We start from the raw sequence: 13,882 nt of genomic DNA, 5'->3' as shown, positions 1-13,882 counted from the left end.
GTGTAGGATATGAATTGAACCCACCCCCACCTTCGTCCACCCCACATCACCCCACCCCACCTCACCCCACTCCACTTTAATATCATCATGCAGATGGAGTTATTACAGCAGTTTACCAAAGGTTATATTGATTGAGAACAAATATAAAAAAAAAAGGAAGAACAATGAAATACAAAGAATGGGTACTTGGATATTACCTTCTAGAGCCTCTCCCGACCCCCCCCCCCAACAAATCCCTTCCCAGACATCTGTTTGCTGACTTGTTGATGGTAGTGAGTAAGATTAATTAATCAATCTAATGATAGAGAATGTTAAGAGATTGTGTTTGCTAGAGCTTCACAATATCTTTTGGCCCATTGATGTTTATAGATATAAGGAACTGGCTACTTGCAGTTATTGATCAGCAAGAGAATGACTGAGTCTGATAAGAGAAATCTAAGCTCACAATTTTTAATTGTGTTTTGTTATGATATTTGCTTTCCTTTGGTAGTAGTGTTAGATTGTTTCAAGGAGAGTAAACAGTGGAATAATTCTCCCTACAAACTTCCAGCCAAGAGATATAACCGTACATGTAATACCTTCTTTCATTACTGATTTATTTCCTTCGTTTCCTTCAAAAAATTTCAATATCAAGAAAGAGCAAAGACGAACGGGGGATAAAACACAAAATAAAATCAGTCTAGTAGTAAAAAACCACATTAACCTCTTTTCGACTAACACATGAGAATGTTTGGGTGCCAAGGGCTTTCTATCCAGGAACACCCTAATTTCTTCCATTTCTTCATATCTCCATATTCTGAATCGAGTTTGCCAATCCTGTGTGTGTGTCAAAAGCATGCAATCTGTGATGTTAATACTAACGTTTCCTTTTTCACACATGTAGCTTCCAGTAGGCTCTGCAGCTATTGTTTTTTTTAATTCTATTTTTTTTCCCCCATTTTTTTCTGTAATTGTATTCCCTTGCTGCTTGCATGTATCATAATTGTGTATGACAGAGCTTGGAGCGGGGTTAATTTTTTAAATTTTCAGGGGATCTATTTTGACACGAGACACTATTTGATTTTGGACCCTGTTAGAAAAACTCTACATCCATATTTGAATCCATTCAACCATGTGGGTTATCACATTCGCGTGGGAGAGTTTAGTTACTCTGTGTTTTGGTACCAGATGCATAACACATAATAATAATAATAATAATAATTATCATAATAATAATAATAATAATAATATAATAATAATAAAGCCTCCAACAGATGATGTATAAATTGATGAAATTACAACTAAGCCATATTTCATCATGAGTAGAAGTTTGTGGTGGGATAGAAAGTGGATAGAATTAGGGCTCATGGGATGGGTCACCACTCCAGGGGTTGAGTAGTGGGAGGGGTGGGTAAGGGGATGGAAGGGGGAGGAGATGAAAACACTTCAAACTAATCTTTCATGAAATGTATCCTTTTCTATCACAGTTGCAAAATCTCTGTTTGCTTCGGATTGATTTTTCCCAATTTATGAGGTGTTGCATAGTAAATTTTAAAAATTTGTATGTGACAGTGTTAATCAATTATTTCCCTGACAAATCTTCCCAGGTATATTTAGTATTTTCTAAATTATCATCTATACTTGACCAAATACATAATTTTCTTTCTGGCAACCCAAAGTGCTGTTGTTGATGATGAGGGCGGGCAGGATGTGTAGCCTGACTATTGGTTGGTTTTAGTAGATCTGTTTTCATTTTGTTTCATAAGGCATAGACTGCACCAATCGTGACAGAATCATGGCTGTTTTCCCCAGAAGTTGCAAACAACGTTTCTGTTGTGTTTGTCCTGTCAGCTTGATCAATGATACATTATTATGAAGGTTGTGACTGGCATCAATTTTGCTCCCTTGCCATTATTTATGTGGTTTTAAACAAACAATAAATAGAACACATCAAGCAAGGTCTTTCAAAGAAGAGGATTTAGGGGTTGGGGGGGAGGGTGTTAGGGTGGTGGGAGATATGCATAGGGGTGGATCAGCTACTGAAAGCTTGACCCATAGGAATGTCTGTCTGTGACAGTCAGAAAGTTTTTTCTTTCTCTTTTGGCTTTTGACATTTATAGTCAACTACAAACTAACAATGATTGCATCATACCCTACCATTCTACGGTCTTCAGTGTAGCTTTCCGTTGATCGAATTGATAATTGAATTTTCCATTTTTTTTTTTTTTTAATTTTTTAATTTTTTTTTTAATAGATCTTGCTCTCAACTCTTCTTTTCTCTCCTTTTTCTCTCTTTTCTCTCCGAAATGAACGATCATTCTGCGTCCCCCCGTCTCTCTCGTCGCCGCTGTCATCCTCCTCGACCAAACTTCCGCCTCACGTACACTCGTCTGCAAATAGCTGGTCACGCCACAAGATCTATTTACCCTCTTTGGTATGCACTGATGATTCCGTTTGTTTTGGAAGCTCTCATATTTAATTTACAGACCTTTCTGTTATGTTTCCTATTTTTTATTTATTTATTTATGTATTGATTGATTTATTTACATTAATAACCATGCATTAACACAAAAAAAGCTTTTCCCCCTCTATAGCGATACTTTTGTTGTTGTTTGAAAGCCATTTTCGTTTCTGTGGAAACTTTTTTGAAAAAGCTACAAGATGTGGTGGAAGGTTTGGGATTCAGAAAAAAATGGAGGACTTGTACAAGAAACATGGCCGCCACCGGCCTTCAGAAGCAACCGTTGAACGTAGCGGTAAAATTGGCGTGGGTAAGGGGTGTGGGTGGGAGAAGGGCAAATTATCCGAACCCAAATAAAAATGAGTTTAATGTGTCTCACTGGATTCAATAGCCTGTTTCAACGGGTGGTGAAGTGGAGGGAGGGGGGGGGGGAGAAAGGGATTGGCAGTTTGGTGGTTGTCAGAGGAGGGGTTCATAAATATAAAAGCAAAATACCTGAAATTAGTTCATTCTACTAAAGAGTTAAATTGGTGGGACACTTCCATATGTCAAAGTGCACTACAGGGATGGTTCGGGGGGAAATAACTTCCTGCCAGCATGTAGGCCAGAAACAGAAAGAAAGAAAGAAAATAATCTGTATTCTGTTGGCTCTTTCTGCTATTCTGTGCTCTAACCTTTGACCTATTGAGCTCATCATCACATGACCTGCTTCACTATCTATTATTTTCCAAAATCTCTGCAGTCCATAAATCAATTCTGGAAACTTTTTTTTAATACTGTGACAACACATCTATAAAAAACTTCAATAACATCTTGAGGGGAGAGTAGAGCATGTTGGGTACTCCATATAAATGGAAGCCTAGTCCCCCCTCTAAATGGCTTCAGTTTTGGCCTTCTGCTTGGATTGTCAGACAGTCATGATCATCATCTCATTATTATCAGGCAGATCAAGAAATTGTCATTTTAACTTCAAAGAAGACAAAAAAAAAAATCACCAAAATGGAAAACATAGTTTTGGTTGGTTGTTTCCCCCCATTTTTTCCTCTAAATTCTTTCTTAATGTGAATAAAACCTTTGGAAACTGCAAGACTACTGTGATTGGTGGAAGACATCGGGTCAAAAGGTCATCACCGGCATCTTCATAGGTTAAATTTTTCTGTGTGTATATGCATAGAGACCTGCATGTATATCCCCTCTTGTGCACTGGTTGCATGACAAATCTTTCTTCCTTCAGTATGACTGCGGCGATGTTACAAAACTAACAACATGAATGGTACATTGCACGCATGAGAGGGCACATTATATAGACAGTCACATCAATCTATGTCGCACCTTAACCTTTAAACCATCGAGTCATAATTTGCGATGATTCAAAAAATCAGGCATTCAGCGTGTGGGAGGGGAGGATATTAGGCAATTTGGGTCATTATTTTGTAGATATTTTGGGAATCTAACAATGTCATATCAAAATTTGGCATCATCCTGATTTTTACGAGCTAAATACAAGAAAGAGTGACCAAAAGGGGAGGGGGGGGAGGGAGGTGTGGGTCAACTAAATTAAGCTTTTTTTTCCACCCTTTATAATGCAATTTTTTGATTAATATTTTTGATCATTGGGAGCTGTAGCTTGAAAACGGTTCATTTCTCTTGAATATGTTAAAGAAACATGTTGTATTTAATTGTAAGTTAATGATTAAGAACTGTCTAGTAGTGCTCAGTGTATACACTCTAAACAACAATATGATCAGGATAGAATACCAACCCCTCTACTTCTCTCTATTAAAACAACAAGGTTACAGTACCATGTGCAATGAAAACACAACTTGTAGTACAGCTTATCACAAAATCTTGTCCATGGCTGGCTTGTTTCCTGAATAAATATCACAGACTGGTGCTTTAACACCTTGGAAATTGTCTGACATTACATTCTGTAATAAACATTAGTTCTTATCGTAGGGCAGTGACACTTTGGTTTAGGGTACTTTGCATATGAGAAAGAAGGGGCTGTAACGAGATGAGATATTAAATTGAGAAGGCTATTAATGGCACATTACGAAGGAAGTGGAATTTGTTACATAATTAAAATGTGGTTATCATGCTGTGGTTAAAGTATCCACATTTTAATTTGGTTACGTAATTAAAGTGTGGTATGTACAGTAATGACAGTGTGGTTATGTAATGATGAATTGGTTACGTAATTAAAATGCGGTTCCTTAATGACTGGTATGTAATCACTGCGTGGTTGAGTAATTATGATGTGGTTACGTGATCAAAATGTGGTACGAAATAACAGTGTGGTACGTAATGATGAGGTGCTTACGTAATCAAATGTGGTACATAATTATAGTGTGGTAGTGTCTGCTTCAAGAGTTCTTCCTCGTTGCATCAACCCTGATGGTTTATTCAACATGGAAACACAAAGATAGGAGACCATTCCTTTTAAGGTTTCATAGTCATGCCAAAAATATGAGGTCCATGTTATATACAGTCACTGACAGGGAAGTAAAAGATAATCCCTCTAGGGAAGTCAAAGTACTTGTGAAAAATGAATTCATAGTTAAGAATAAAGAGGAGATTCTGTCATGCATTCACTGTTTGTACAGGTTTTGGCCAACGGTTCTTTCAGCCAAGAAGCACTTGGCGGAAATCCTTGGAGATATAATTCCCTTAAAAATAGTCATGAATATATCACTGTGTCTTGGGAAGTTGTTTTTCCTTGAACTTTACATAGAATGGCAAAGGCTCCATTTCAAAACTTGTAGTTGATTTCCTGTGACATCTTGTTTATATTACTTTCAACTGAAACATGAAATGGCCTTATGTTTTGTCATGTGATAAAGTAATCAAGATTTAAAAAGAAATGTGTGATACCTTTATACCATGACACCAGAAATGTTCCTTAAAGAACCATGTTACACAAAAGTATACTGTGTGTGTGTGTGGGGGGGAGGGGGGAAGCTGGAAGGAGGGGGGGAAGCTGGAAGGTGGGGAGTATTTGTGGTTTTACATTAGTTGTGGATGTGCAAACATTGCTGCTATCATTCTTTTTCTCTATTTTCTGGGATTACAAGTGACGTGACACGTTTGAATTTCTACACAACAGGTGTTTACGGAGACGTCATCAGGGTGAAGATTCTCTACGAGAAACGGGACAACGCTCTCGTTCAGATGTCAGACCCTATTCAAGCATCGATATGTAAGTATCACCTCCATTTGTGGCTGCTATATAGGGAAACAGTTTCTCTTTGCTTGTTGTAGGAGGTCAGCAGTACCTTCAGAATTTATTCAAACTTAAAAAGTATAATTTTACCTTCCAATCCTCCTCACCCTACCCCACCCCATCTTGTTTGTCTTCTCTTTCCTACTTATGTGGCTAGGAATGGAGATGGTTCTGTTCTAATATTCCTTCCAGTTAGATATATACTGAGTATAATTCCAATGAGGATTTATCGATAGATATATGGCAGATGTCCACCCCCCCCCCCACCACTCCAGCACATATTTCACAGACTTTTGTGTAAAGGATTCACTTTGTATGTGTATCTTGGTCTTTTTCAGGCATGCAACACTTAAATGGAATCAAGATGTTTGGCAAGCAGTTACGTGTGGCCCCCTCCAAACATCAGCTGGTCCAAATGCCGAAGGAGGGACAACCAGTAAGTGAAATTTTACCCAAATTATATCATATAAATTAACAATGTATCGGCTTTAAGAGGTGATTGAACATATTGTGGATCTATTGTGATGTAAAGCAACTTGTGATGGAAGATAAGTTTGCTTTGTTAGAAAGATTGTTGGTGGAGCTCAGGGAAGGACATTTATGTCTTTAAGTTCCTGGTTTGGATCTGGGTCTAACTAAACATTGATTCGTGCTCTCTTAAAGATGTTTTGTTCTCCTTATTCATTTTATCAGGATGCTGGCCTTACCAAAGATTTCACAAACTCACCACTTCACCGTTTCAAGAAACCAGGCTCGAAAAATTTCCAGAACATCTACGCGCCATCAGCGGTTTTGCATCTCTCAAACATTCCGTAAGGATCAACCTGGCCCGGAGTATTAGCTTACCATTTAAATTGCAATTTATTTCTAGAGTAGAAATATGTTTTCAGTATACAAGTTGATCTGCTCCCATTAGAGATTTGAGATGTGACTCTGTAAGTTATGCTCAGTGCAATTAGTAGACTTGAAGTAAGAGTACAGATACATGAGTGCAACAACATGGGAACAACAACATGGGAACAGGTATATGAATACAACAACATGGGAACAGGTATATGAATACAACAACATGGGTACAGGTATATGAGTACAACAACATGGGTACAGGTATATGAGTACAACAACATGGGTACCAGTACATGAGTACAACAACATGGGTACCAGTACATGAGTACAACAACATGGGTACCAGTAAATGAGTAAACAACATGGGTACAGGTATATGAGTACAACATGGGTACAACAACATGGGTACAGGTATATGAGTACAACATGGGTACAACAACATGGGTACAGGTATATGAGTACAACATGGGTACAACAACATGGGTACAGGTATATGAATACAACAACATGGGTACAGATACATGAGTACAACAACATGGGTACCAGTACATGAGTACAACAACATGGGTACCAGTAAATGAGTAAACAACATGGGTACAGGTGTATGAGTACAACATGGGTACAACAACATGGGTACAGGTATATGAGTACAACATGGGTACAACAACATGGGTACAGGTATATGAATACAACAACATGAGGACTTCAACAGCAGCATTAGTACATTGTGGACAAAAAACAATTGACCATGGTTTACAAGGCCTTAAACATAAATAGTTGTATATGTGTAGTGGAACCTTATCTAACACTTTCAAACAATGAGTTTAAAGATATTCCTGTCAGTTGGCAATTTATTATTTATTCATCTACATATATATATAATAATTTCAAACATGTCTTTTATTTGTTTTTTTACTCAGGCCCACCACCACAGAGGATGAACTAAGGAGTGCCTTTGCCCAGCAAGGAAGTGTGGTTGCTTTCAAATTTTTCCCGTGAGTTTATTGACTGTTCTCTGCTCTTAATTCTCTGCCCTTAAATCACCGAATAAATCCGCTATCTATTCACTGTTTGCTGGCAAGGCATTCATGGACAAAGATTTCAAATGACTTTTAAAATTGCTGGTACTTAACGAACCTTTATACAAAGAACTTATATGAGTGAACACTGACGTCATGTTTTGGGCCTACACAATGTATGAATGTAATAAGAGTGTTCCAGTAGTCAAGTTTACATTCAGAATAAAAATAGACGTTGACAGTCATGTTATTAAATTATCCAGATTCTAGTTAGTCACGTTTATTGCCCAATGAATAGTGGGTTTATCCGCTACTGAATATTCTGAGAAAGTTAAATCATTGAAAACTTGCTTATTTTGCAAAGCATATTTGTTTATTTTTTGCAAATTTTAACAATTTTTTTAATTCATTTAATTAAATTTTTTGGTAATTAAATAAAGATAAAAAAAATGTAAACTTACATTCAAATGAATATTAGTCTGCTTTTAAATGAATAAATAATAAAAATATGAAATTTAAATTAATATTTAAAATATACTCATGAATATTAAATCTGGTTCTCAATAACATATTTGCAGTTGAGATATTTTTATGTAACAAAGTTTTTCTGATACCCATTGCAGGAAGGATCGCAAAATGGCCTTGATACAGTTGAGTTCAGTGGAAGAGGCTGTACAGTCACTCATTGTAAGTTAATACATCAGAACATGTCATAATCACTAGGTGTGGTTAGGCTTGGCAGGTTCCTAAAGAGAACACTAAATGCATTGAGATATTTATGTAATGAGTAAGGCGTGTTTGTGTTCGGAATGTCACGTTTGTCAGAAAGCGTGACTTACTGCTTTAAATTCAAATTTCTGGAAGAAAGGAAGAGGAGATTGGGGGTCTGAGAGGCAGGGGGAGGGGTCTGGGAGGAGGGAGGAAGGGGGGACAGATCGTGGAACCAACAATGTCTAACAACAGAAGATAACTAAAACTATTTGTGTATTACCTTTCAGGATGCTCTCTTCTCCTTTACATATTCAATCTTCAAATTATTTGACCTCCTTGTTTTAACTTGCAGACATTACATAACTACCAGCTGAGTGAAACCAACCACTTAAGGGTCTCGTTTTCAAAGGCTACGATAACACCGGGCACATAGTGAGGGCAGCCTCCCAGATTACCCAATTAGCACAAGGTGCCTTTCATCATCGCGGTCTGTTTTCTACGGAGATATCCGATTTCAAAAAACCAACAATTCCACATCCTACAGTAACGTGATCACTTAACAAATTTTGAATTTTTATTTGTCAAATGTTTCCCTTTTGTTGTTGACTTTTTGTTTTTTTTTGTTTTTTGATCTTGCTGTATTTGATTTTTCCATTTTCTTTTGATGAAAGTTTTAGGACTTTTTCATTTTGTACTGGACCAGGGGCTTGGGTGGGTCCTCCCAAAGTCATATTTATTTTTGATAAATGACGTAATTGGATTGTTTGCTTTTTGTTTCCTTTTCCAGCCCAGAATTAAGTGTGTGTTTGTTTAACGATGGTTTAAAACAAATTAAGAGTTTGGTTTTGTTTTAGACTTTTGGTCGCTTGTTATCTCATCCAAAGTTTAGGGGGGCAAGTTTTGAGACCAAAAGTATAAAAATTTTTAAATGAACTTTTTCATGTTTAATCAGTCAAAGAGCTAGCATTACCACATTTGGTATAAATTCGTTAATTCATTGCAAGGACCTCGTCCTCTCTGTCAAACTATTTTGTTCTGTTTCTCAAAATTATTTGAAATTGTTACTCAATGTTTGGCGAAGTATTCGGTCGTTCTCTACTCGAAGGAAACTTGCTCCTAATCAACTGGCAATAAAAATAATTTCCCCAAGTTGTTTGTGATGCTGAAAATTTCATACTTTGATGATTATTGAGAGGACGGCTTACATTGGTTGTGTGGTTCCTCATAATAAGATTATGCTGTTATATAGCATGGGTGGCTACAATTCAAGGTCGTTGAAGGATTTTTCTAAGTGCCAAATAATAACGCACCTTTAACATGTGCAAAAACTTTTACTCTGAGTAAGTAGTAGCATCAAAAGATCAGGGGGATGGAATCACCTTACACCATTCATGTATTCAAAGAAATTTTTTGGTAGCACAAATTGTTTTTTGCTTTTATTTTTATCTTAATTTTTTTTTTTTTTGGCAGCGAATTTGAAAAAAAAAAACAATTTTTTTCTCACTTCTTCTTAATCGTTCACAACTGACAACTGTCTGGAAAGAACACAACACTTACAAGGAGAATGATATAAGAACAAAATTTCCAAGTAGATTTCTTAAAAAGTCCTAAATGTAAGGCAAAAGTTTGAACAGTCTCATATATGATTATGATATTGGTTATGTAGAGGTGTAATGGAAACAGGGTTTTGTAACTATTTATTCATTCATTCATTCTTTTTTGTCACAAAATTATTGATAATTATTTTAAGGGGAAAATCATTTACAATGGTTAGAATTAATTGACTATGATAGATATAAAAAATAAAGCCCATGTCACAAATCTGTTTTTCCCAAGAAAAAGTAGAGCAGGGGTCTATGTTTAATATGGACTCTGAAGTAAATACTTGCTCTATTGTCTTGTAAATTTAGAACCAGGAGCACCGCTAAAACAGAGCTTAATCTCTGCTAAAAATGAAATTCAATATGTAAATATTATTCAGTTGAGAGAGATTCTTGTTATAAGTGAAATGTATTTGGCCGGCAGATTGGCATAGATTTGCCAAGGGAAGGAGAAGAACGGGGCTTTCTTTTAATATGAGACTATTTTTGAAGCCCTTTCTTCAATATTAGGCTAAGTATGATGAGAAAGCAGTGAAAGGCTGTCATCACCCAAGTATCCACGGTTACAGATGCATTATGGGATCATTCCATCCGTGATGGCTCAATTATTGCACATTAGATTATTCATAAAATACCACATGTTTTGCATAATGGATTAATTTATTCATGACAATTTTTGCTCTAATCTGGATCATATTTTGCGGATAGCACATTCGAGATCTGTAGAAAAACACACCCAAAAAAACAGGGTAAATTAAGTCAAACAAAATTCTTCAGAGAAAAACCAGTCCTACCCTGTGTGATCTCTTTGGTCGCTGAGAGGAGTTGTTATGTTAGTAAAGAAGGTATAGATTTAGAATGTGACATAGAAAACAAAAGATTCTATATTCGTTAATGGAAAAGTAAAATGATCATTCACATGAGTCGATTGCTTGCAATAGCCAGTGACATCATAACCAGACATATAATTTAATTCTCTTCACTAGACACACACATGACACAACCTGCAGTAATCTTTTCAATTTTTATCAATAATGAATAATGTAATCCCATCTTTTTATCATTTTCTCTCTCTCTTACCCCATAAACTCTTTGTTTCCTGTTCAGTGGTTTTTGATTGCCAAATGAAAATTTACGACATTATTGCCGTTTTGAATGGGTCCTCTTCCTCTTTAAACCTCCTCCCTGTGAAATGAACTCTAAATTAACTTGTCTTCTTAGAATATTATTTGCTTCAAATAATGTCCTTTTTTTCCTCTTCAATATTCAAAATTTGTTATTCAAAGTCCACATGTCCATTTGTCTAGTAGACAGACTACCTTGCACAATAATAACCAATTTTGATGAGGGGTTTTTTGGTATTATTTCATCCAATTATTTAATTTACAAAACTTTTGTGGAAAAAAAGGATGCTCAGTCTTTTTTTTGTTTTTTAAATACCAAAAAATGATAAAATATGAAGCCAAACGAAAAAGAAAGAAAATTAAACATGAAAAATTATATATATATATATATACAAAGTTGAAACATTCCAAGGTAAGGCTATAAAAGGCTGTAAGATCTTCATTTTTTTTCTTTTTTAAGTTTTGTTAGAAATCCTGGTTTCCTTTAAACATGAGCTTGTAAGTTCACCCACTTGCTCTCTTTAATTTTTTGGAAACATGGCACGTTTAGGCTGACCAAATTTGAACAAGTGTCCCTGCTAGATATTGGCTTGGGCTTATTTGTTTGTTATCATTGTTCTTACACAATACTTTCTCGATTTGCTGAACAAACACATTTTCATGAGTCGTCAAGTTAAGATCATTTATTGAAAGGCTTAATGCCTACCCCCCTCCCCCCCCACCACCCCATCCTTTTTCCTGTTTGTAAAAACAAAATTTTGATTGGTAATGAGTTATGGATGTACACATTGGTATTAGCGAAATTACTTCATGGCACACACAGTAGTTTCAGGTGATCAACCTCTGAGATATTTCGATTAGCTTCGGGATTTCCATGGCCGTTTTATTCGAACGTCATGCATCCATTAATACGGTGGCATCCATTTCGGAAGATTATTTAATACTTGTGGTTATTATTGTTTCGTAAAGAAACCGTTTGTGTTTGATAATGAATATTAATTGACAGGTAGAGGAAGCGTACATAGCATGCGAATGTCATGTCGGAGTTGCTTTTCTCCCCGTGTTTTGCCCCATCAAATTCGTTTTGCTTCCCCCATGGGAGATGGTATCTTCTCGAAAACCGATACGGGTGGCAGAAAAAATGTCTCGGCGGTCGAGAAAATTGTTTTCGCCACTGCTCGATCGGAAGAGTAAGAATATCGTGCAAATCGTGAAAAGAATATTTTACGGAAATGGAGATTTTTTTTTCTGGTAGAGGGAGCTGTTTTGGTTGAATGAATAACCATCTGTTTTGTGATGGATGCTGGGTAATTTAATCTTTCTTTAAGTCTTTTACCGTTTGTGTTTCAATTGTATCATGTATCTTTTTCAATCTCTAGTACACTTTTATATATATTTTGGTACTTCTTCTATAGGGCCCGGCCCCGCGGGGCCCTCCAGGAAATCGTTAGCATCATCGTCATCATCTTAGTGTAGAGATTGGTTTTGTATATTTACTGCTGTTTATTTCTTTCATTACCTTTTTGGAAGTTTTGGTGTAATCCTTCATGTATTCTTTATCATTTCTCATATTTCTTTCTTTTTCATTCTCCTTCTCATTTTTTTAAGCTTATTTATTCAGAAAATTTCTCTCTTATCGTTCTTCTTTGGTTGCTAAGAGGCAATTCTTCTGGTTGCTAAGAGTAATTCTTTACATAGGACTGACTTCTTTTGACTTAGGGACTACTCACTCATGGAATATGTAGAATCATACGTACTGCAGCCTAAAAAAACCTTTCTGATCATTTTCAAATTACGAAAAGAAATTCCTCATTCGGGGGAATGCAAATGGTGATATGTTGCTGTCGTACGGGCGTCTTGTGGTAAGGAATAAAGTCTCTTGTATCGTGAAAAGTTTTATACAGCGGTCGAGAGATTAACCGACCACGTCAGATTGTCAACGACAAACTTTGAATGTGGAACGTGAAAGTACACAGCTTACACACACTTGTTTTCAAGCGGTCATATCCATTTATAATTTTGGCGTGCCCACACACCCTGAGTGTGTGCTAATTTGAATTTGCGTATTGATACCAATTGTTCACTGTTCCGTCAAAACAAGGATAAATCTTAAATCAGGTTTTACGTTTTTTTTTTTATTATTATTATTATTATTATAATTATTATTATATACCAGAAGCGATATTTACTGGAACTTTGACATTTATCGTCAGAGCTAGTTGCAATATTTGAATGTGATATTCTTAGTCTCATACAAATTAATATTCCATTTTTTTGACGTAACAAAAAAATAAAAAAGGGGGAGAGAGACTTTAAGGCAAATTCCATTGTAAAAAAAAAATGAAATTTTTAGGAGAAATAATTATTTGATGAGAGAGTGTCTCTTTTTTTGTTGTCTATGTTAATGTAGATAGCATAGCTGGAATGGTTTGTAACCATGATGTATGCTTCATTTATATAAATTATGTCCTATTTACAGATTTTGTTTTTTTGTTTTTTTTTTGGAAGTTTTCATTGTGAGAGGCGAGGCTGAAAAATAAAAGAAAAAACTGTGCCTTACGTCACTGCTGATGTCACAGATGGTTTTCTTTTTTTCTTGTGACCTTATTATTATTTTTGTCGGCCCTCGTTATTTTTGGGGGGTTGGCCCTCTAGGTAATGTCCAAGACTCATTCTACAAATTCAAAACAAAACAAATGATTCTTTCCCTGTGTCACCTGTTTCCTTTGCTCTCAAAAAAAAAAAAAAAAAAAATGTTTTTTTGATCAAAAAGATCTTTAATTGATTTCTTCTATTTGTCATCTCATATGCTCTATTTTTATTTTTCAATTTCTCTCTTCTCACGTCTCCGTATTTTTTTTTCTTTCCTTTTTCTTTATTTTTTCGGCTGTTATATTCCCTTATTCCAGGCTTTTGTCTTA

The 13,882-nt window shown here is 35.9% G+C and overlaps 1 protein-coding gene across 7 annotated transcripts in view; it reads left to right on the top strand.

Moving 5' to 3' along the window:
• The window catches only part of LOC139975528 (polypyrimidine tract-binding protein 2-like), a 120,990-nt gene extending 107,465 nt beyond the window's left edge, over positions 1–13,525 (top strand). For all 7 annotated transcript variants that reach the window (XM_071983549.1, XM_071983541.1, XM_071983557.1 and 4 more), the window contains 7 exons: positions 2,380–2,413; positions 5,544–5,636; positions 5,999–6,096; positions 6,354–6,472; positions 7,427–7,501; positions 8,149–8,212; positions 8,589–13,525. In XM_071983549.1, coding sequence (XP_071839650.1) covers positions 2,380–2,413; positions 5,544–5,636; positions 5,999–6,096; positions 6,354–6,472; positions 7,427–7,501; positions 8,149–8,212; positions 8,589–8,669 — 564 coding nt within the window. In that variant the 3' untranslated portion in view covers positions 8,670–13,525. The remainder of the gene's footprint in view (positions 1–2,379; positions 2,414–5,543; positions 5,637–5,998; positions 6,097–6,353; positions 6,473–7,426; positions 7,502–8,148; positions 8,213–8,588) is intronic.
• Positions 13,526–13,882: the final 357 nt, after the last annotated feature.

This window comes from Apostichopus japonicus, chromosome 2 (genome assembly GCF_037975245.1).
Source record: "Apostichopus japonicus isolate 1M-3 chromosome 2, ASM3797524v1, whole genome shotgun sequence".
Taxonomy (NCBI): domain Eukaryota; kingdom Metazoa; phylum Echinodermata; class Holothuroidea; order Aspidochirotida; family Stichopodidae; genus Apostichopus; species Apostichopus japonicus.
The sequence above is the reverse complement of the archived record's forward strand: the minus strand, read 5'-3'. Positions and strand labels throughout refer to the sequence as shown.